Here is a 21138-nt window from a genome sequence, read left to right as displayed (position 1 = left end):
CTATTTTCTGTCCCTATGGATCTTCCTATTCTGGGTATTTCAGATAAATGGAACTATGATTTGTGATCATCTGTGACTGACTTTGTTCACTTTGTGTAATGTTTGCAAGGTTAATTCATTTTATAGCATGTATCAGTAGTTCATTTCTTTTTATTACCAAATAATATTCTTTTGTGTGAACATACCACATTTTATTTATCCATTCATCAGTTGATGGACATTTTGCTACCTGACTCATGTTCATTTTCTGTTTCCCACTCTAAAATATAAGCTCCATGTGTGTCACTTTTTTTTTACCACTCTACTCCTAGAATCTTGCCCAGTGCCTGGCACTTTATAAGAGTTCAGGGAATTCCCTGGTGGTCCAGTGGTTAAGGCTCTGCCCTTTCATCACCCAGGGTTCAGGTTCAATCCCTGGTCTGAGAACTAAGATCTCACAAACCCCGCAGAGCCACCAAAAAAAAAAAGCTCAATAAATTTATCAAATGAAAGGCCCTATCATTCATTCACCTAACCAAATTTAGTTAAGCTTCCACACACACATTTGTGTTGAACACTCCCTCTCCAAGGCAGTCCACTGGCTGTAGGAGATGAATACCACAAAGGATCCACCCTCAAGAATCTCGTAATCTAATGATGTAACATCCGTGCAAATAATTAAAATAAAGGATACGGACGAAGCGCAGTGCATAGACAAGAGCTCAGTTCTGCTTGAGGGACTCAACTATGACTTCATAGCACAGACTCTAGCTGAGGTTTACAAAAACCGGAAGTTGCTGGATTGACAGAGAGTGAGTCAGAGAGTGGTCAACCAGAAGGGCATTTAAGCAAAATCGTGGAGCCTGACCAGACAGCTGGAACAGTAGAAATGCTGGCGCTTTTGTGTAGAAGTGGGGAGAGGACCCAGAGAGCATGAACTGGGCTAGCAGGAAATATTCAAATCAGAAAAAATTTTACATGCTCAGTCAAAGGATTAGAATAATTCCCCCAAGTATATGAGAAATTGACAAAAAATGTTGACTGAGCAGGGGACTGCGGGGCTAGAGGAAGGGGTGTGAGAAACAGAGACTGGCAAACTCTTAAAAACCAGGCACGTGTTCTTTAAATGTATATTCAAGATATACATTTAAAATTTTTCTGTTTTAGATGACCAGGACCCACTGTATAATTTTGAGCAGGGGCGTGCAGGAAAGTTACTTTGGGGAGAGTGGAAAGTGAGGTGGGCAGGCAGCCAGCTAAGGAGGGAATGGCAATCACGATCTGTGATCTGTTTTTTTCCCCTTCTTTGACATCCCCACATCAATGATACACGCACACCCAGGCACTAATTCAGGGGTTACGCGTTTGAAAAGCTGGCATCCTCCACCCCCAGGAGTGAGCGGTGGGTAAGGGTCTGGACTGGGCGCCGGGTCGGAATTTTCGTGCGGAAGAGGCTCTACCCTCTGGGGCCCGTCTGGGGGAAACACAGCCTCAAGACTCTTCCTGCTGATGCAATCTGCAGGAGAGCCAGCGATCGCCGCTGCCAGGGCCAGTCTGCGAGGCGCCCGCCACGTGTGCCCGCCGCCCCTCCAGCCCCTTCCGAACGCCCGGGACGCAGCGCCTTTGCCTCCGCTCACCTCGAGCTGCTCTCACGGCCGACCGAACAATGAAGGTAACTGCTTATGATTCTGACTGTATTTTTACAAAAATGTGTGTGTGGATTGAGCCTGCGATTCCTCAGACGCACAGTTGGTAGAAAGGGGTCGGAGGAAGGACCACACGGTTCCTTGCCACGCAAACGTTTGCAATTTTTCCTTTATCAGTCATCGCCGGGCAGGACCTTGCATTCTTCTTCTCTTCAGACTTCTGCTCATCCCCCGCTCACAGGATGTACCGCCCGCCTCAAGCTCTTTCACAGCTGCATTCGTGAACCGAGATAAAAGGCTGCTCGCAGCTCCTTCCCCTGCCTGTTTTGAAGCGCGGAAAGGAAGAGGAAGCTCTTCTCAATTTTCTAAGATGCACAGGAGGTGGGGAATTTCGGGGGAGAGGTCTGGGGGATGTCACTGGCTGTAAATGGGTTTTCTGCTCGGTGTAAGTTATAAAGGAGGGAGGTGCAGAACTAGTTAAGGGCGGCTGCCTCATCGCTATTAAAACAGAAGGCTTGTCTTACTTTGTTTCTTGTGAATAGTCAAGCTTCTAAGAGTTATAAATCAAAGAAGCCTAAGGACATTCTTTTATTCAAGAACACCCTAGCGTCTTTTATTCTTATGCTAATCAAGGATAATTAGCCCAGCTGCCTATTCCTTGGGAAGGTTTCTGTGTAGAAATGAACAGATTTAAAGGTTCTGTTTTCCTGGTCCTACACGCTGGAAAACTGCAATGATATGAAAAACTGAAGCGCAGCTTTTTTAAAGGAAAGTGAAGGATGGGCAAGTAGTCCTGCCTTCTAACATCTTGGAAGTAGGACATTCCTATATGCAGTCTGAACTTTGAGGAGGAAAAAAAGCTGAGTTTCAGAGTTTCCAAGGAGGGAGATAAGTACGGTTTTCAACTGGGCTTATCCACAACCCATTCCAGTCTACAATTTCACTTACGAGAAACAATATGTCAATGGTGCCTTTTCACCAAACAAAAATTTCCACCATGATTAAGCAGGAAATGAGTGGAAACGTAGTTCTGTATTAAGAAGAGATATGCAAATGCGCCGCGGTGAAAAATTCATCAGCCTTCCTCTTCTAGAGTTAAGAGATTCTATTTCTGGCTTGCTCGTGCCTGTCTACTTTCAGCTGAAAAATACACTTTGATTGAGTATTGAATTAGTGAGTAAAAGGAGAAAATTATGAGAATAAACAGTCTTGCTTTTCCAACTTTCCCCTGTACCATGTGGAACTGTAGTTGATTATCTGTAAGTTCATGGGTGCTTTAACATGAGTCCAAAACCCCCTTCCCTTTTACAAGGTACTTTTTATAACACAGGAACTGAAGATATCTTCAAGTAGTCTCATTTCTGTTTTCTGATATTTTACTAAGATTAAGAAAGAAATGCTTATGTATTTTAGGCATGATCTAAGGAGTATTTAAGGTTCCTTTAAGTGTTTTTATTATTTCAAAAAACCTTTCTACTAATCTTTTACCTAAGTATTGCTCATACTTAGGTCATCATTTAAAAAAAAAAAAATGTTACTTGCACAAGGCACCATGATAGGCTCTGTCCTCAGCAAATTTTCCAGACATGGTCTTGCCCTGGAGATGTTATTTTAAGATGGACACATACAGAATGGGCAATCGAGTGAGAAAAATAGCATATACATTGAATAGGATGTGTATAAAAATGGTAATTACATACTATAACTTACTGAATTAAGGTGGAGATTTACAAGAGACACATATCTGAAAGGACAGAGATAAGAAGTCATTGGCAGGGATGCGTGGTTAAATGAAGGGAGAGGGCTGTTTGTGTGTGTGCGCAGGGGGCCCAACAGGATGCCTGGCAGGGAGAGGGGATTCACATTCCAGACACAGGATGTGGCCCCTCAGGCCAGGCTCCGAGATGCATAGCTAGGTAAGCAGGCCTAACAAAAGGGCGTTGGTAGAACCTGCAATGGTGAGGAAGAAAAAAAAGAAAAAGGAAGAACAAAAAATGAGAGTTTAATTTTGGCCAATATTTCATTTAGTGAGTCTCCGTGATAAATAACTTCATTTGATTTTAGAACTACAGAGAGAAAAGAAGATGAGTTAAGAAAATTTTCCATTTGTATGCAAGAATTTCTCTTGCCTGTCAGCTCATTGAACCTGAGAAGGTCTGAACATTTGAAATGGGCTTAAAACCTTGTGAAAGAAAGTTGAGAACAGTCCTCTGATTATTACAGAGGTTTATGCTAAGAATTAAAATCAAGTTATGGTTTCCTTCAGTAGTTGTGTATCTCCCAATTATTTTCATAATTTTAGATGTTATCCCTTACATCAGGTCAGGACTTTTAGTTCTGTAGGGGAGGAAAAATAATTTTCCCTCTACCCTTCTAGATTCTTGGCTAAGATATCCCTGTAATAAAACACAGATTAACAGGAAAAAAAACCCCAGAAATTTAATAACATGTATACCTCCTGTATACATGGAAGATACCCAGGAAAACTGAGTCACTGCAATGGCCCAAGCTATCGCCTTAAATATCATCTTCAGCTAAAGACAAAAGAAAGATACTGGAGCAGTGGAGCAAACCAGTTATGGGAGGTTATCAGACAATGCACAGAAAATTGCAGATTTAAGTCGGTATCTTCTCCATTGGTAAGAGTTTCTAGAGATTTAGTTATCCTTCCTTTCTTGGTACAGAGAGGGAGACACCCTTACAAATGGGGATTTCCGTTGTAAATGCAACTTCTACTCTGTTTTCAGATATTCTTTTGTGTCTGCAGCCTTTCAGAGATTATCAGTTCAAAATAATCCTTCTGCCAAAGAGGCATATTTTAGGGGTGATCTATTCTGCTCCCCTTCAGTGCATTATTTCTAATATTAAGAGATAGACCAGGGAAGGGTTGACCTAAAACAAATAGACTGCGGCAAATATTTCTCCAGCAAAGATGGGTTTGTTTGGGATCAGCAGAGAATTGCAATTCGGGGTCCGCGACCAAGGCCAGCCACAAGCAAGTCTCTGCACAGCAAGGAAAGAAGTCTTTATAGAGGGGAGAAGGACATTGGGACGGCTCTAGTAAACAGAGTCCATGGCTTTTCACTGACCGAGTAGTTGCTGGAGTCTTTCTTCTTCTTGTTGGGCTCTGTTATCACTGCGGGCCCGGAGAATTCTCTCTTCTGGGCTCCTGACTCTATTAAATTGAAGTTTCTGTAATTTTTTAAAGAAGTGCACAGCTGGATAGTATAACCTGAGAGGTCTAGGCTTATGAGTAAACTTTTTCTGTGCATAAATGAAGAATTGTTTCTAAACTGTGGGCACCGTGAGTGTTTGGGTTAGTTATATCTTTGGGGGTTTCAGGTTGTTTGCTTCTCTGAATGGCCTCTCCTCAATGGGTGTAGAAAGATGAAAATGAAGAGTTTTCTCTGTCTTATTTTAGGCTTGGCAACTGTAATTCCTCTAACTAACAGATGCCACACTACGGAAACCCAGGGGAATGTTCAGCCTTATAATGCCCGAGGGGATTTAGTTACCATATTAGAGTGAGAATCTGGTACCTCCCATGATAGACATCATTATCCCAGGCATTCTCCACTTCCTATATGGTACATCATTCTTTCTGAGCACAGGAGGATACCGTGGCTGGTCTGCTCACTTTACAGTTGTAAATGTGGGCAACCTTTGTGTTGTAACTTTATCCCCTTAACAGCTGTCCAAATGCTCTAAACATTTAAAGTGACATATGGTAAACATTCCTACTGATGGGCATTACTGAGTCTCTGTAGCCCATTTGATAATACATGTCAGTGGCCATTCAACTAAGGCTACTGAAATTGGAATCCACGTACATCAAACTTGGGTGCAACTCAAATGTTTAAAATGTTTCAAAATGAAGCATTTGGGATGCTCTGATTCCTAAACATAACTTTGTAAATATTTGCACACATTTTTATCATAAGATCTAGTCTATGATTCACAATGTCAATTGTGAATACGAAGCCACAGCAGAATCAGTCTTTTCTATCACACAAGGTTTCGTGATGTGCCAGTTGCGCCTGTGCTTCTAATTAGTCTTCTCAAATCTACAAGATGAATAATATTACCCTAGAAATTGAGTCTTACATCCTTAAAATAACTTAGAAATTGGATCACCTTATTAATACAGTATAGCATATAAATATTTTCCTATTGTCATACAGGCCATGCCCCTTTTGTGGGAAAAGCCATTTTGCAAAATATTTCTCTCATGTTCAGTGATTAATGGGAGAAAGAAAATCTTAAAAAAAGAGATAATCATGCTCCAGAAATTTAGGGAAAAGGTCAAGAAGAGAAGAAAAAGGAAGACAAGTGAAAAAAAAAAAAATAGAGGAAATTACATTACAACAAGCAATAATCAGGAAAAGTCATACTGAAAAACATGTGATTCTTTGTGATTGAAAAATTTGTAAAATTCAGCTAGTTCCATTAATAGTCTTATATTTCATCTAAAATGAACCAATTCATTAGTTTTTTAAAATTTTGATATGTAGATCTGAATATTTGATCAATTGCATGTACAGTCTCTCCCCTAGTCTGAGAAATGTTTTTGCTATTTTGACTGGAGATGGTTAAGAATCCTAGGACATAATTAGAGTTCAAATTCTACCTGACTCCTTATAAATCTAGACAGAAGGGGCACCTGTTGGGATGTTCTAAGCCAAACAAGCTACAAATATCTCTTACGTGACCAGCAAAGACTTCAATTGGTTTCCGGCATAAGGCCAAGGGTGGATTTGCACACAATGATCACTCAGCAGTTGTTAACATTCCGTCACTATTAAAGGGCAATTTTGCCTAGTACATTTCATTTCATTTTAGCTGATTCAGATTCAAAGTTATATTGTTTTGATTTTAGTACTAGATATTAGTGCAAGAATCTGAAATCACAGTAAATGTTTCTTTGAACTTTGAAGATAAAAGGTAGAGTTAAAATGGAGCTGTAAGATCACTTGGGGAAGCATAATAATGCGTTGCTCAGGGATTCCATGGTTTTCAAGGTTAGTGAATGGTTTGTACTTGCAAGGTTAGTGTTGGTGTTTATAGTAGAAACACATCCAGGTTTTGGGAAGGACTTCTTTGCTTAGCAAAAGTGAGATGCTTTATATTTTTAAATGCTATATAAGTTACGTAACATTGAATTGTAACCTCAAAACATTCATATGAGGAAAGCATGGCGACTATTACTAACTCCTATTTTACAGGGAAGGAAAATGAAGATCAGAAAACTCACTTAAATTGTTTAAGATCACAAACTGCCCAACATTATGAGAAACTAGATATATTTGACTCCTAGTCCAGTGTGCTGTCTCCCTCACTGGTGGTTCTAGCTCTTTTTGGGTCTGATGTCACTTTGCAAATCTTAGAAGAATGGATAATCACCTCAGCAAAATGCACAAATACACATAGGCACAAAATTTTATATCTAAATTATTCATTGTTAAAAACAAGACAATGCAGTCCATATAGCATGAAACACTAGTGGAAAATACTGAAATGAACTAGTTATTTAGAACAGTGGAGTGCTATTGGCTCTTGCACCTGAAATCAGCTGAGATATGTAAATATATAAGCAAGAGAGCCACACTGCCCTTTGAATATTGAAAATACCTGCCTTTAGTCCAAAAAGGCAAGCAATTATTTTCTTTGCCTTTTAGCAACACATGCGATATCAGTTTCTTCTTTTTATCTCATAAAGTACATAGTGTAGTGGAGGGAGAAAAAATTTTCCTCTTTCCTTTTAGGTTCATTTCCTGGCATCTTGCATATTAGGCTGACAAAAGACAGATTAACAAGAGAAAACCAGAGTTTATTAGCTCTTGCAGCTTGCATACATACAGGAGAAACTCAGTGATGAGTAACTCAAGGGGTGGTTAGAACTTGGGTTTATATAGCATCTTAACCAAGAGAAACAAGTTTGTAAAGGCAAACGTTTTAAGTTTCCAAGAGCAGCAAACTGTGGGAAGGTAAATATATGGGGGATACTAGTGGGGGAGTATTTGTACAGGTCCATCTCAGTACTGACTTTCTGTCTTCTTCATGGCTGTAAAACTTCTTCAGGAGAGGAGATTTTTGGCAGTCCTCTTTTCTCAGAGGTTTCCGCTTTTAGTCAAAGAAGGGAGGTTCCAGGAAGGCTTCCTCTTGCATCTGTTGGATCTCTCGTGCCTTCAGTTTAAAATAATCCTCATCCCAAAGTGGCATATTTTAGGATGTCATATTTTGATCTTCTACGATAGTCACAGAATAGAACTTGATGCCACAGAAGCTGCACCCTAATTTCTTTGATCTTCATCTCATTTTGAAGTGTATTCATGGCTGTTTTTATTAAACAGGGTTAGTACACAGTTTCTTAGCAGAGTTTAGTAGTTTGGGGTGCCTACCCTTCCCATTTCATTGGTAACTTCCCTACCCAAATTGGTCTACATGGCTATGTTGCTACCAGATGACCACTGCCTCAGCCACAGCTAATTACAGCAAGGGTGGATATTTGGCCCAAGTCCAACCATCCTTCACTTCTTTCTTACTCTCTTATCCCCTACATTCAATCAGATACCATATCCTACGAATTCTGTTTTATCTGTTTCTATATGTTCTCTCTTTCTCATTGCTGGTGTACTGATTTATGCTCTCATTATTTCCTGCTTGCATTATTTCAAAAGTCTCTCAACTGATCTCAAGTTTATTTTTTCTTAATTTTCCTAAAGCATTATTTTGATTATGTCATTCACCCACTCAAAATACCTCTATGACTTCACCATTGTCTACTGAACTGAACTTAGTGCATGAGGTCTTTTTCTAATCTATCCTCTCTTCTTTGTGGATGTGCTCCTCCAATCATTATGGAGGATTTGCTATTCCTCAAAATGAGCTTTTGCATTTCCATATATTCATTTCTAACTCCTTCTTCCTCATACCTCCTCCCCATCTGTGCCCTCCATCATGCCACTCACCATGTGGCTCAGCCCCCAGGCACCTTTTGAGAAAGTGACTTGTTTTACAGTAGAATGAGTATGGGTGGAAGATGGTAAGGTAAGAGTAGGGTTACCTTTTGAAGTCAGGAAATAAGATGTTGATCATATCCTGCAATTTCTGCACTCACATTTCCTCTCTTCCGTGAACCTTGTACCATCACTGGGGCTCGTACAGATATTGGTTGAGGTAAATCAATGACCTCTTTCTAGACTTCCTAGATCCAGATTAATTGATTCTGTTTTATTCTTCTTTGTTTTCAAACAGCAGATACATTTTTTTCCACATCTGGATTTATTTGGAGTCAAAGTTTTAATTGACTCCCAAAAGACAGAGGGTTATAAAACCAGACAATAGTTAGTACTTACATGTTTTAATGCTTATTGCCAAATTCATTTTATACAGCTAGTTTTTCCTGATTGATTTTTTAGGGAGTGTCAGTGGTGAAACTGTACATAGATTGTAAGCATTCATTGCACACATTTCTGGGAAAGTTCATTCAAAAAGATGCTACATAACAATTTGAACTGGACCCATGAAAATCATAAGGATCAAACTCAACAATGCCAGCCCACTAAATCGCTACCATCTTCAGATTTAGGCAGTATGTAAAGAGAAAGGGTCCCTGCCGCATCCCAAGGAACTGACTTAGAATATAGAACAAAGTCATGTGTCTAGGAATGTTAACAAATTCCAATACTGTTTAACATGGGGATTTTTTTGTTGTTGTTTTCAAACAAAGCAGTTTTTAAGCAAACTAATTAATGCATACACAGACAAACAAATCCAACAGAAGAGGCACTTAGAAGCAGTGTTCATTGAATACTGGAATTTTGAAAGAAAAAATCTATTAGGTCATTTGAGGCATTTACTTCTGCTAAAGAAGGATTGTTCTTTTGAGTTTATTTTTCTAGTTTTCAATTCTATTCCACTTAAAAACCTAAAGAACCAAGACTTCTCAAATCTTCTGTGGACAATTTTGCCACTTACTATATTCACTATTTAAAAGTTTCCTGATAATTATTTTCCTTTCCTTTTGGTTCTGTATTCTATTTGCTCTAATTAGTAATGCCAGTAATTCAGTGAATATGTAGATAGAGAATGTCAATAAGTTTTGTGCTCCTTTAATTATTTCATGCATGCCTCTTACATTAACATTGTGTCTGCTGGTCTACCAGCACCTTTCCTCCTCTTGACCAATGTTCTTAGAACATTTATTCACAGTAGTACATCAGTCTACCATTTGATGTTAAAAGACAACTTTTTTTTTTTTTTTTGGCTGCGTTGGGTCTTTGCTGCTGTGCGCGGACTTTCTCTAGCTGTGGTGAGCAGGGGCTACTCTTTGTTGCGGTACGCGGCCTTCTTATTGTAGTGGCTTCTCTTGTTGCGGAGCATGGGCTCCAGGAACGTGGGCTTCAGTAGTTGTGGCTCAAGGGCTCTAGAGCACAGGCTCAGTAGTTGTGGCCACAGGGTTAGTTGCTCTGCGGCATGTGGGATCTTCCCAGACCAGGGCTTGAACCCGTGTTCCCTGTATCAGCAGGTGGATTCTTAATCACTGTGCCAGGGAAGCCCGGATCTCATTCTTTTTTACACCTGATGAATATGTGGTTGACTTCCAATCTTTTGTTATTACAAACAATGCTGCAGTCAATACTCTCATTCGTATGTCATTTCACACATGTACACGTAAATACAGGCACTTTTAATTAAACTAAGTATTAACAATGATGTTGAACTATTAAATCTATCTCAGACTATGTAGTTAAGATAATGTGGTTGCAAATGACCCCTCATTCCTAGCATCATAATGTTGTCTTTTGGGGCTTCCCTGGTGGCGCAGTGGTTAAGAATCCGCCTGACAATGCAGGGGACACAGGTTCAAGCTCTGGTCCGGGAAGATCCCTCATGCCGCAGAGCAACTAAGCCCGTGCACCACAACTACTGAGCCCGTGCTCTAGAGCCCGTGAGCCACAACTACTGAACCCACATGCCGCAACTACTGAAGCCCACGCACCTGGAGCCCTTGCTCGGCAACAAGAGAAGCCACCGCAATGAGAAGCCCGTGCACTGCAATGAATACCCAATGCAGCCAAAAAAAAAAAAGAATGAGGTTTAAAAAAAAAAACAACTAGTGGAGGAAAGAATGAGTAATCTCTCTCTATACAGATTAAAGGAAAATCTCCATGAGCCTTTTCACTGTATACGTTTGCACATTTGCTTTTTGACCATGTGAGTTTATTACATTCAAAATTGAAATTAAAACAAAAAAATGGAAATCCCTTGTAGTGGAGTTAATTTGACTCTAGATCCATTATCAAGGAAATCTGAAATTCTGGGTAATTCAGCACAATCAGTTAAGACCAAGGATATATTTCTTGACAAAATCTCCAAACTATTATATTTAATTATAACTAAAAATTATCCTTTGCTGTACACCTGAAACTAACAACACTGTAAATCAACTATACTCCAATATAAAATTAAAAATTTTTTTAAATTATCTATTGAGAAAGCAGGTAAACATAATATGTACAACAAACTTTACAGTAACTATTATAATAAGAATATACACAAGAGAAGATGGCCTTCTATGAGCCATGAAGTGGGCCCTCACCATACACCAAATCTGCCTTGGTCTTGAACTTCCCAGCCTCCAGGTCTATAAGAAATAAATTTCTGTTGTTTACAAGCCAAAAAAAAAGTATACAAACTCTTCTTGAAACTTAACATTTATAATAATGACTAGCAAACAATGATTGACTTGAGTTTCATTTAATTAAACACGTAGCTCTTACTAAGACTACCAGGCTTTATACCAGGTAATAGGCGAATGGAAATAATTCAAGCATTATTCATACTCTTGAGAAATTGCTCTATTCAGAAAGAGAGATATATAAAAAGTAACAAAATAAAGTATAATGCGGGTTACAATAGAAGTCTGCACAAAGTACATGAAAAAGATTAGTCAGAGAAATCAGGGAGGGCTTGAAATCAGTGGAGGTGATGTTCGAGCAGAAGCATGAGAGAAGGTCAGGTGAACAAGGAAGTAAGAGTGTTTTAGGCACATACATGGTCCACTTTCACCCAACCCCAGATTTCTGGACCTAGATTCAATCACTCATTCCTTTACTGTAAAAGACCATGAGGAAAAGCGTGCCTGGCCTCCCTTCCAGACCACTGGTAAATACAGAGGCCTGAGTACCCAACATCCTTGAGGAATGAACTATTAGAACTCACACCACTGGCAACCTTGCAATCAGTTAAATTCACCAAATCACATTTTGTTCACAATGTCTCCATCCTTCACTCTCTCTTGATGCTCTGGGTTTTCTCTCTTGACTCAACCCTCACTAGAACCTCCCACCCAAATTCGTCCACAGTACCCTTTGCAACTCAGTATTAGCACACCCCCCGCTCCTTTCCTAAGTGTTTCCCCCTCCTTCTGCCCTCAGGTGAGGTCACTTCCCTCTACATGGGAGGTGACTCACAATCTCTACTATCTCCCCACTCCGAATTAGAGGGGGCTGGTCTCCTTCACCCTCCCATGCTGTCTCCACATCAGACAGCTCCTATAAAACCCCTTGCCACTGCTCATACTAGTAGTCTGTGCCACCCTCTCTCTGCCTCATAGCTGTCATTGAGAGACACGCTGTCCCTCTGCCTCATTCATCACTGAAGATTTTTAGCACTTAGTTCCTGATTCTGTCTTCCATCTCAAGTCCTCTCTTCTTGTATTATTACATGGTGCATGGCTGGCCCATTCCCCTTTCTTGCATCTCATCTCCATTGATACACTACGTTCCTCATAATCCACCCACACCTATGGTCATACCCAGACTTTTGAATGACACTAAATTATACCAAGTCCCATCAGTTATTTTTGGTCCAAGATATAGCTTACATGAGTTTGGTTCTCTCCACTTTATCTACCATGTGCCCAGGTCAAGCTACTGTCTTCTCTTCAGGGGGTATATATGTTTCTATTTTTGCTGACCTCTTGCTTATCCCCACCTCCCACCCCTAATCTGTTCTTCACAAAGCAGAGTGATCACATCTGTCATCTGCTTCAAAAATTCCTCGACCCCTTCCTCTTATGCTTTGAATAAAGCCCAAAGTCCCTCCCGTGCTCTAGAAGCCCCCAAAAATCTGGTCCTTCTTACCTTTGCAGCCTCACCTTGTTACCACTGTTTCCATCTCCCTTCATCCTCCAAACTTTTCCTTCCGGGCCTTTGCACTTGCTGATCCCTCTACCTTAAAGGCCTTCTTCCTACTCCCCATCAAGCTGGCTCCTTTTTTTTTTTTTTTTTAAATATTTATTTATTTATTTAGGCTGCGCTGGGTCTTAGTTGCGGCACGTGGGATCTTCATTGTGGCATGCGAACTCTTAGTTGCGGCATGCATGCACAATCTAATTCCCTGACCAGGGCTCGAACCCGGGCATCCTGCACTGGGAGGGCAGAGTCTTACCCACTGGACCACCAGGGAAGTCTCCAGCTGGCTCCTTATCACCCTGCCAGCCTCACACTGAATGTCGCTACCTCAGATGTAACCTCACAACCCCACAGTGATTCCCAGTCCTTTAGAGCACTAATTGCAATTTACAGTTATTAACTGGTGTAATTATCTGTACGGTTTTGGGATTGAAATCTGACTCTCCCACTAGATCATACATTTCTTGAGGGCAAGGAGCATATCCAGTTTTTTGCCACTGTGCAAATGCATGTAATCCAATACCTGGCCTAGCATAAGTGGTTGGTGAGTGTGGTAAGCTGAGTAATGAACCCCCAGTGATGTCCATGGCTCAATCCTCTGAAGCTTTTATGGTAAAGGAGATTTTGCAGGTATGACTAAATTATAGCTCTTGAGATGGGGAGATTATCCTTGATTTTCTGGTTGGGGCCAGTGTAATCACAGGGGTCTACAAGAGGAAGGCAGGAGGGTCACAGGAAGAGAAGGAGATGTGACAATGGAAGCAGAGGTTGGGGGGAAAGAGAGAGGGAGTAAGAGTTGAAGATGCTACGCTGCTTGCTTTGAAGATGGAGAAGGGACCATGAGCCAAGGAATGCAGGTGGCTTCTACAAGCTGGAAAAGGCAAGGAAACAGATTCTCACACTACAGCCTCCCGAAGGAATGTAGCTCTGCTGATACCTTGACTTGGGACTTCTGACCTCCAAAACTGTAAGATAATGCCACAAAATGTATGGTAATTGGTTACAGCAGCAATAGAAAACGAATATAGATTTTGGCACCTAGAAATGGGGTGCTACTGTAACAAATACCTGAAAATGTGGAAGTGGCTTTGAATTGGGCATTGGGCAGAGGATGGAAGAAATTTGAGGCGTACAAAAGGAAAAGCCTACATTGTCTTGAACAGATTGTTAGAAATATGGATGTTAAAAGCACCGCTGATGAGGGCTCTGAAAGTACTGGAGAATATATTTATGGAAACCAGAGGAAAGGGGATCCTTATTATATAGTAGAAGAAAGCTTAGTGAGTTTGTGTATTACAGTTATGTGAAAAGCAGAATTTGTAAGTGATGAACTGAGATATTTAGCTGAGATTTCCAAGCAAAGTATTGAAGTAGCAGCCTGGTTTCTTCTTTCGGATTATAGTAAAATGCAAAAGGAAAGAGATAAGTTGAGGGGAGAACTGTTAAGCCCGAAGGAACCAGGTCTTGATGGGTTGGGAAATTCTCAGACTCTTCAGATTATGAAAGATGCTCACATGAGGAGATTCAGCATTAGGAAAGCACGCTCTGGCTGAGGCTGAGTTAGGAGACTGTGGTGACATGCCAGGAAGAGGTGATGGTGCTTGGACTAGTGGGGTGGTGGTGGTGTGGAAAAGACAGAGGAATGAGTTGGTTTTATTGGGACTTTGTTTAGGGTCTTTTGGGCCTATAAATGGAAACACATGTTGCACTCTTATAGAGCTCCCTTTCCTGGCCATCTGAGCTCTCTGGCTGTCTAAACCCTCTCTGGAACGTTTTGTCTTAGTGTCCCTTGGGACCAGATCATCTTTTTCTGCTTGTATGCACTCTGGATTTCTCGATGGACTAAAGGTCCAGTGAGGAGTGGTCTCTAGCTTCCTGCTCTTCCTCCACCACTCCATCAATGAGTCTTCCAGATGCCCTTTAGGCAACTCACTGGATCCACTTGGTCCAAGAAGCAATCACCATCACATCCATTTCACCCTGGGCACAGACCAGAGGGCGGGGCCATCTTGTCCTTCAGTCCTTGGGTAGCAGACAAGTTAATACAGTGTTAACAGGATTAGAGAGAAAAGGAGAGATAATAGTAATATGATGGAGCCACCAAAGGACCCAAAGCCTGTAAGGAAGGTAGAAATCTCTTGATTAAGAGATCCAAAAACTAGAAGAACCAGAGCAGCTGGTGCCAAAAGGTAAACAAAACTGAGATGTGGTGATATAACTAATAGCAAAGAAGGAAAAATATCCACCCCCTTCTTTTCATTTCCCTCAGGATGATGACTTCAGATTACTATAATGCATTTATTGAACAAACATTTGAGGAGTACTTACTGTGTAAGCATCTGGCACTGCTCAAGGTCTTGAGGCTATGAGAATGAAGACTAGGCAGAGTCAACACTCTCATGGCATTCATAGGGAAAGGCCACGTAACATGATGGTTATGAGCAAAATCTGGGACCAGACTGCTGGTGTGTTTTCTTATCTATAAAATGGTGGTAATAATAGTACCTACCCCACAGGATGCTGTGAGGATTGAATAAAATAACAAATGTCGAGCCCTTCTATCGGTGGTTTGAAATAAGTACTACATAAATATTAACTAAAGTTATTCTAATTGACTCTCATATGCTAACAAATAAAATATTTCAATTAGTGATGCAGTAGCAAGAAAATAAAATGGAGTGATGTTATAGTGAGAGAGCTGAGGGGAAGCCAATACTAATTTATACTGGCTGGTCAGGGAAAGCCTCACAGAGAAGGTGAATTTTGTGCTAAGACCTGAGTACCATGAAAAACCATGGGGTGATCTGGAGGTAGCGTCCCATGCATAGTGAGCAGCAGAGTTAGCTTACTAAACTTCCTGGAGTTTAGTGAGAGAGGAGAAAAGTTTCATGATAGGGCCACATCATGAATATTCCTTTAAGCCATGGTAAGGAGTGTGGATTTTATTCAAAGTGCAGTGGATCATTTGAGCAACAGATGGAACTGCATTTTAAAAAGTCACTGGTGAGTCAAATAGTATATTATGGTTACTTTTTTTTCTTACACAACCTTTTGTTTTTCCTGTAGTTAATTATTGCATTCTTTTCTTCCATTTGCTCACTTTACTATGTATTTATTACAAATTATTCCCAACCCTCAAATAGCCTCTGTAATTTTGCGTAGGTCAAGTGTATCCATTTATCTGTCAGTCCTTTTTTATTTTTCCTGGACTATTTTTATTTCTGCTACCCTTCTTGTTCTTGTTCCAATCTGTCCTGGTTTCTCTCCAGGACAGCTGCACAGTTGTCTTTCTAAGACTTCTCCTTGGCATCCTGTATCCTCTGTGTTAGGCCCCCAGATTTCTGAATCTCATGGCTTCCTCTTTCTTAGTTTACTTCCTCATTTGTGTGGAGCATATCCTTCAGTACTTTCCAATTAAAGAGTATATAAGAGGTAAATATTTTGATTCCTTGCATGCCTGAAAATGCTTTTGTTCTATCACACTAGGTTGATATTTGATTATGAACAGCTTTCTGAGTTAGAAATGATTTTGCATCCAAATTTTAAAGGAATTACTGTATTGTTTTCTAGTTTCCTGTGTCATTAATGAGAAGTCAAAGGGCACTCTTATTTCAGATCCTTTTTACATGCAACCTATTTTTGTTCTTTCCAGAAGCATTCAGGATCTCTTTTTATTGCTTGTGTTTGGAAACTTTACGATGACATGAGTCCTTTCATCCTAGGAAATTTTCTGGTCATATATCTTTTGATAATTTCTTCCCCTCCTCTTTCTTCTTTTCTTTTTCTTAATCTCCTATTTGTTTATTGTTAGACTGCCTTGACTGATCCTCTAATTAAAAAAATTTCTCCCCGAATGTCCAATTTGGGAAGGGGGGAGATTTCATCAATGTTATCTTCCAACCTTTTCCTTGACTTTAAAAATTTTAGTCTTCATATTTCTAAGACCATTACAAATTCTCTAATTATTTAAATAATAACATCATGTTCTTGTTTCATGGATGAAATATCTTCTCTATATTTCTGAGGAAATTAATTATAATTAACACATTTTCTTCATACTCTCTGTATTGCTCCTCCCCTATACCTCTTATTTGTTTCTGTTTTTTTGGGAGGAGGGGGTTACCTTTCACGTAGGAAGCTTTCTTCAAATATCTGGTGATCTGTGGCAACCCATTTATATTTAAGAATGAGGCAGCAAGAAGCCTCTGGGAAGCTCTGTACACATGCTTGGTGCCTTCTCTGGTCCATTTCACAGTTTTATGACCACAGGGAAGTGACTAGACCATTTCACTGGAGGATTCCCAACTATCCTTAACTCTAGGTCTTTTCTCAGGGCGTTATATAGTTTTCTCAGGAAGAATCATCCAATCTGCATAGGACTTTCTGCCTATGTTTTGTGGACCACTGTAGGGAACTAGTGGTTTCATCATTTACTGTGTGGATTTTCATTATTTTCCCTGGAAAGTGTTTAGATTCCCTCAAGCCTGGATCTCTTGTGGCTCATTTCTCCAGTGAATAAATCTCTCATTTCCTGCTGGAATTAGGAAGAAGTAGTTACCTGGCTGGGCTAGGTGGGTGTGGACCCCCAGTGGTAGGTGTATATGAACCTTATATGGGTAAGACAGGATGTTAAATGGGACCATGATCTCCACTGAGGCTCTAGTAGAGTCAACCCTCCATATCCATGACTCTACTACGTGGTTTTATATAAGGGACTTGAGCATCCTCGGATTTTGGTACCTGAGGGGGCGTCCTGGAACCAATCCCCAGCAGATACTGCAGGGAACACAGAGAGACAAGTACCTATACATTCCAAGCAGACATTTTTGATGTATCCAAAGAACGTCCTAAAGGACAGCAACATTAGTTCTATAAACTTTTAACTCATTACTTATCTCCAATTTATATTTAACAGAAGGCTGGAGATTGAGCAGGCAGGGAAGAAAAGCATTATTTGGAAAAAAAATTGTTGGCCAAGCAAGGTGTGCTTGGCATTTCCCCTCCTTTACCCTGGAGGAGGGAAGGAGGGATACTCCCATCTCTCCTACAGGATCCTCACCAAAAACTATGTGAGGAGATCAGTGGGTCCCTTTGCTGAAAGGGTCTGGAGTAGAGCCTGGAGATTTCTTGAGCGCACTTGATTTGTGTTCCCTGGCATTTGGGGTGCGGGGTATATACCAGTGTCTGACTCTCCCCTGGGTCAGTCAAGGCTGGCTGGTGCTGCCTGTGATGGAAGAGTCAAGAGAGGGGTCTTCAGAGGATGCAGTTTACAATTCCAGAGTTTTGTGGGGCAAAGATGCCATGAGCCATGAGGACTCTTAGGAAAGGAGCCGTATCAGAAGCACCCAGAAAGGATCCTGTCCAAGAAGGCTGCTTTCTGGGGCAAGGAGAGGCCAGCTGTCAGAGGCTGCTTAGGGGGTATAATGCCAGCACCAGAGCTGAAGGGGCCCCATCAGAGGTGAGGCAGGGTGTGTACTACTGCAGTGGGGAACTGCAGGGCAGAGGTCTCCTTTGGTGGGGCGGTAAGAGAAGACAGGTATGTGAAGCATCCGTAGATGCCCTATGATGCTATAAAAAGCCAGCATTTGACCATTTGCCATGGGGCTGGGGGGAGGGCAATGCCAGCATATAATGATCCTAGACAAGTGTGTTCCCGTTTCCTCTTGTTGCTGGTGCACATGACCCTGGGGGATCCAGAAATTGCAGCTGGGGAGTGGAGAGAAGATGGAACAAGGAGAGTGGTAAAAAAAATAGGAGGCCACATTCCAGCTGCTGGGTTTGGGGTGAGGGCTGATCAGGGAGAAACAGCCGTCAATGTGACGTGAAAGTTTCATTTCAGTTCATACTGGGTCTTTTAAATACTTGAAAACGAGATTGGACTCATACTTAAAAGTGACTGGGAACACAACAGGATCAGCCTGGTCATCTCCACATGGGGAGCTAGGTTTTAAAAAGTGGGGTTGAGGGTGGTGGTGAGAGAAAAATAAAACTCTTACTGATTGTACTCATCCCAAGTTAATGCCATTCAGTAATGGTTATGCAGATTTTTATCAAAACTCCCTACTTCAGCTTTACCTTTTAAAATCCCTGGTGCCTCTCTTCTGAGTCTTTCTGAGCTTCTGTGAAGGAAATCAGATTTTCTTCAGTGTCTCCTTTGCAATGTGGTTTCAGTTCCTTCTAGGCTACAGAGTTGGTGATTTCTCACTTTCCGCTTTCTGCCTTCCAGAATGGTTGACGTCACTCGGTACTATTGTCTCCTATTCTCTTTCTCTTATGGATTGCACTTTAAAAAATACTATTGTTTCAGTGAGTTTCTGGAAGGATTGTGGAGAAATGGTCTTGTATTCCACCACGTTTAATTGGAATCTCAGACAAATATTTTAAGGATAAATAATAATATTCTCAGTTTTCCCAGTACTGTTACATAGAGCTTGTCTATATAAGTCACCTTGAGTTCTCCTTTTTTTCCCCCATAATTGGATTTTTGGTCATTTTGTCATCACCTAAGAGCTGAAATTTTTTCTTTTCTTTTTCTTTTTTTTTTTTTTTTGGCCACACCACGCAACTTGTGGGATCTCAGTTTCTTGACCAGGGATTGAACCCGGGCCCTGGGAAGTGAGAGCACAGAGTCCTAACCACTGGACAACCAGGGAATTCCATGAAATTTTTTTCAATTTAATTTTTTATTTTTACACAATCCTTAAAGATTGCTTTCCATTTACAGTTATTACAGAATACTGGCTCTATTCCCCATGTTGCACAACACATCCTCCAGCCTGTCTTACACCCAGTAGTTTGTACCTCCCCCTCTCCACCCCTGTGTTGTCCGCCCACCCACTGGTAACCATAGTTTGTTCTCTTATCTGTGAGTCTGCTTTTTTAATTTTATATTCACTAGTTTGTTATATTTTTTAGATTCCACATATAAGCGATATCATATAGTATTTATCTTTCTTGAAGAGCTGAAATTTAACTCAAAACAAATAACTATTGTTTTATGCAAAATTTTTAATTAGGGGATGAAGATTGTAACTCAGAGTTGAAATGGGGTTTAAAGGTTGTATGTGTTTTTTAATTATTCTGTCCCACATTTTACAGACAAGTGAAAAATTTATATATATCTATGAATTTTTATAATTTCTCCACAACTTTTTTTTTAGAGGACTTCCAAACCTACTGCATTAGGCAGGGCTCTCCAGAGAAATAGAACCAATAGAACATACATGGAGAGAGAGGTTTAGGCTAAGGAATTGGCTCATGCAATTGTGCGAGCTTGCAAGTTCAAAATCTAGAGGGCAAGTTGGCAGGTTGGAAATTCTGGTAAGAGTTGAAGCTGTAGTCCCAAGTCTGAAATTTGCAGGACAGACCAGGTAGGCTACAAACTCAAGCAGGGTTTCTGTGTTGCAGTCTTGAGACCAAATTCCTTCTTCTGGAAAACATATTCTTTTTTTTCCTCTTAAGGCCTTCAACTGATTCGTTGTGGCTCACCCACACTACGGAGGGTGATCTGGTTTACTCAAAGTCTGCTGATTTAACTGTTAATCACATCTAAAAACTACCTTCACAGTAACATCTAGACTTATATTGGACCAAACAAATGGGCACCATAGCCTAGCCAAGTTGACACATAAAATTAGCCACCATCACACTTACTGTAGAGATGAAAGGATATGCAAAAAACAACCTGTATGCCCTTTATCTAGATTCATCAGTGGTTAAGCTTTTCATGTGCTTTATCTTTCTCTCAAGTGATGAATCATATGAAAATAAATTCCAGCTGTGATGATACTTCTCACCCAAAATACTTCATGTCCCAGGAATAGGGACATTCTCCAAACAGCACACTTAAGAAAATTAAAATTACTGCAGTGAGATCATTTCCAGCCCATGTGCTGTTTGTTCCAGCTGGCCTCAGAATATCTTTCATAGCTTTGTGCTTATTGGTTTTGTTGTTTACACATTGCATTTGTCTCTTTCCAGCCTAGAACTATCCCTTTTTTGCTGCTGTTCTTTTTCATGACACTGTCTGTTTTGAAGATTTCAGCCAGTTGTCTTGTAGGATGTCCCCACATTCTGGATTTGTCTAGTTTTTTCTTTTGGGTCCAGGTTAAACCCCTCGGTAAGAATACCACTGAGGTGAGATTGTGTCCTCATTGCCTCCCATCAGGAGACACATAATGTTTGCTGGTACCTCTATGAACATGTTAAGTTTGATCACTTGGTGAAGGTGATGGCCAGGACTTCTCTCCTTGTAAAGGGATATTTCCCCCTTTTTATTTTTAAAATTTTTTAATTTTTAAAACCATTATTATTTT

General features: G+C 40.6%; 1 protein-coding gene across 5 annotated transcripts in view; it reads left to right on the top strand.

Annotated features, from left to right (window-relative positions):
- The first annotated feature begins 800 nt into the window (after positions 1-800).
- The window catches only part of BCAT1 (branched chain amino acid transaminase 1), a 110017-nt gene continuing 89679 nt past the window's right edge, over positions 801-21138 (top strand). For 2 of the 5 annotated variants that reach the window (XM_082351999.1, XM_082351996.1), the window contains exon 1: positions 801-1651. In XM_082351999.1, coding sequence (XP_082208125.1) covers positions 1646-1651 — 6 coding nt within the window. In that variant the 5' untranslated portion in view covers positions 801-1645. Of the gene's footprint in view, positions 1652-1802; positions 2007-21138 lie in introns of all 5 variants that reach the window. The other 3 variants (XM_082352002.1, XM_082351998.1, XM_082351997.1) reach the window with 2 other exon arrangements.

Source organism: Balaenoptera borealis (assembly GCF_965194805.1).
Source record: "Balaenoptera borealis genome assembly, chromosome: 13".
Classification (NCBI taxonomy): Eukaryota; Metazoa; Chordata; class Mammalia; order Artiodactyla; family Balaenopteridae; genus Balaenoptera; species Balaenoptera borealis.
The sequence above is the reverse complement of the archived record's forward strand: the minus strand, read 5'-3'. Positions and strand labels throughout refer to the sequence as shown.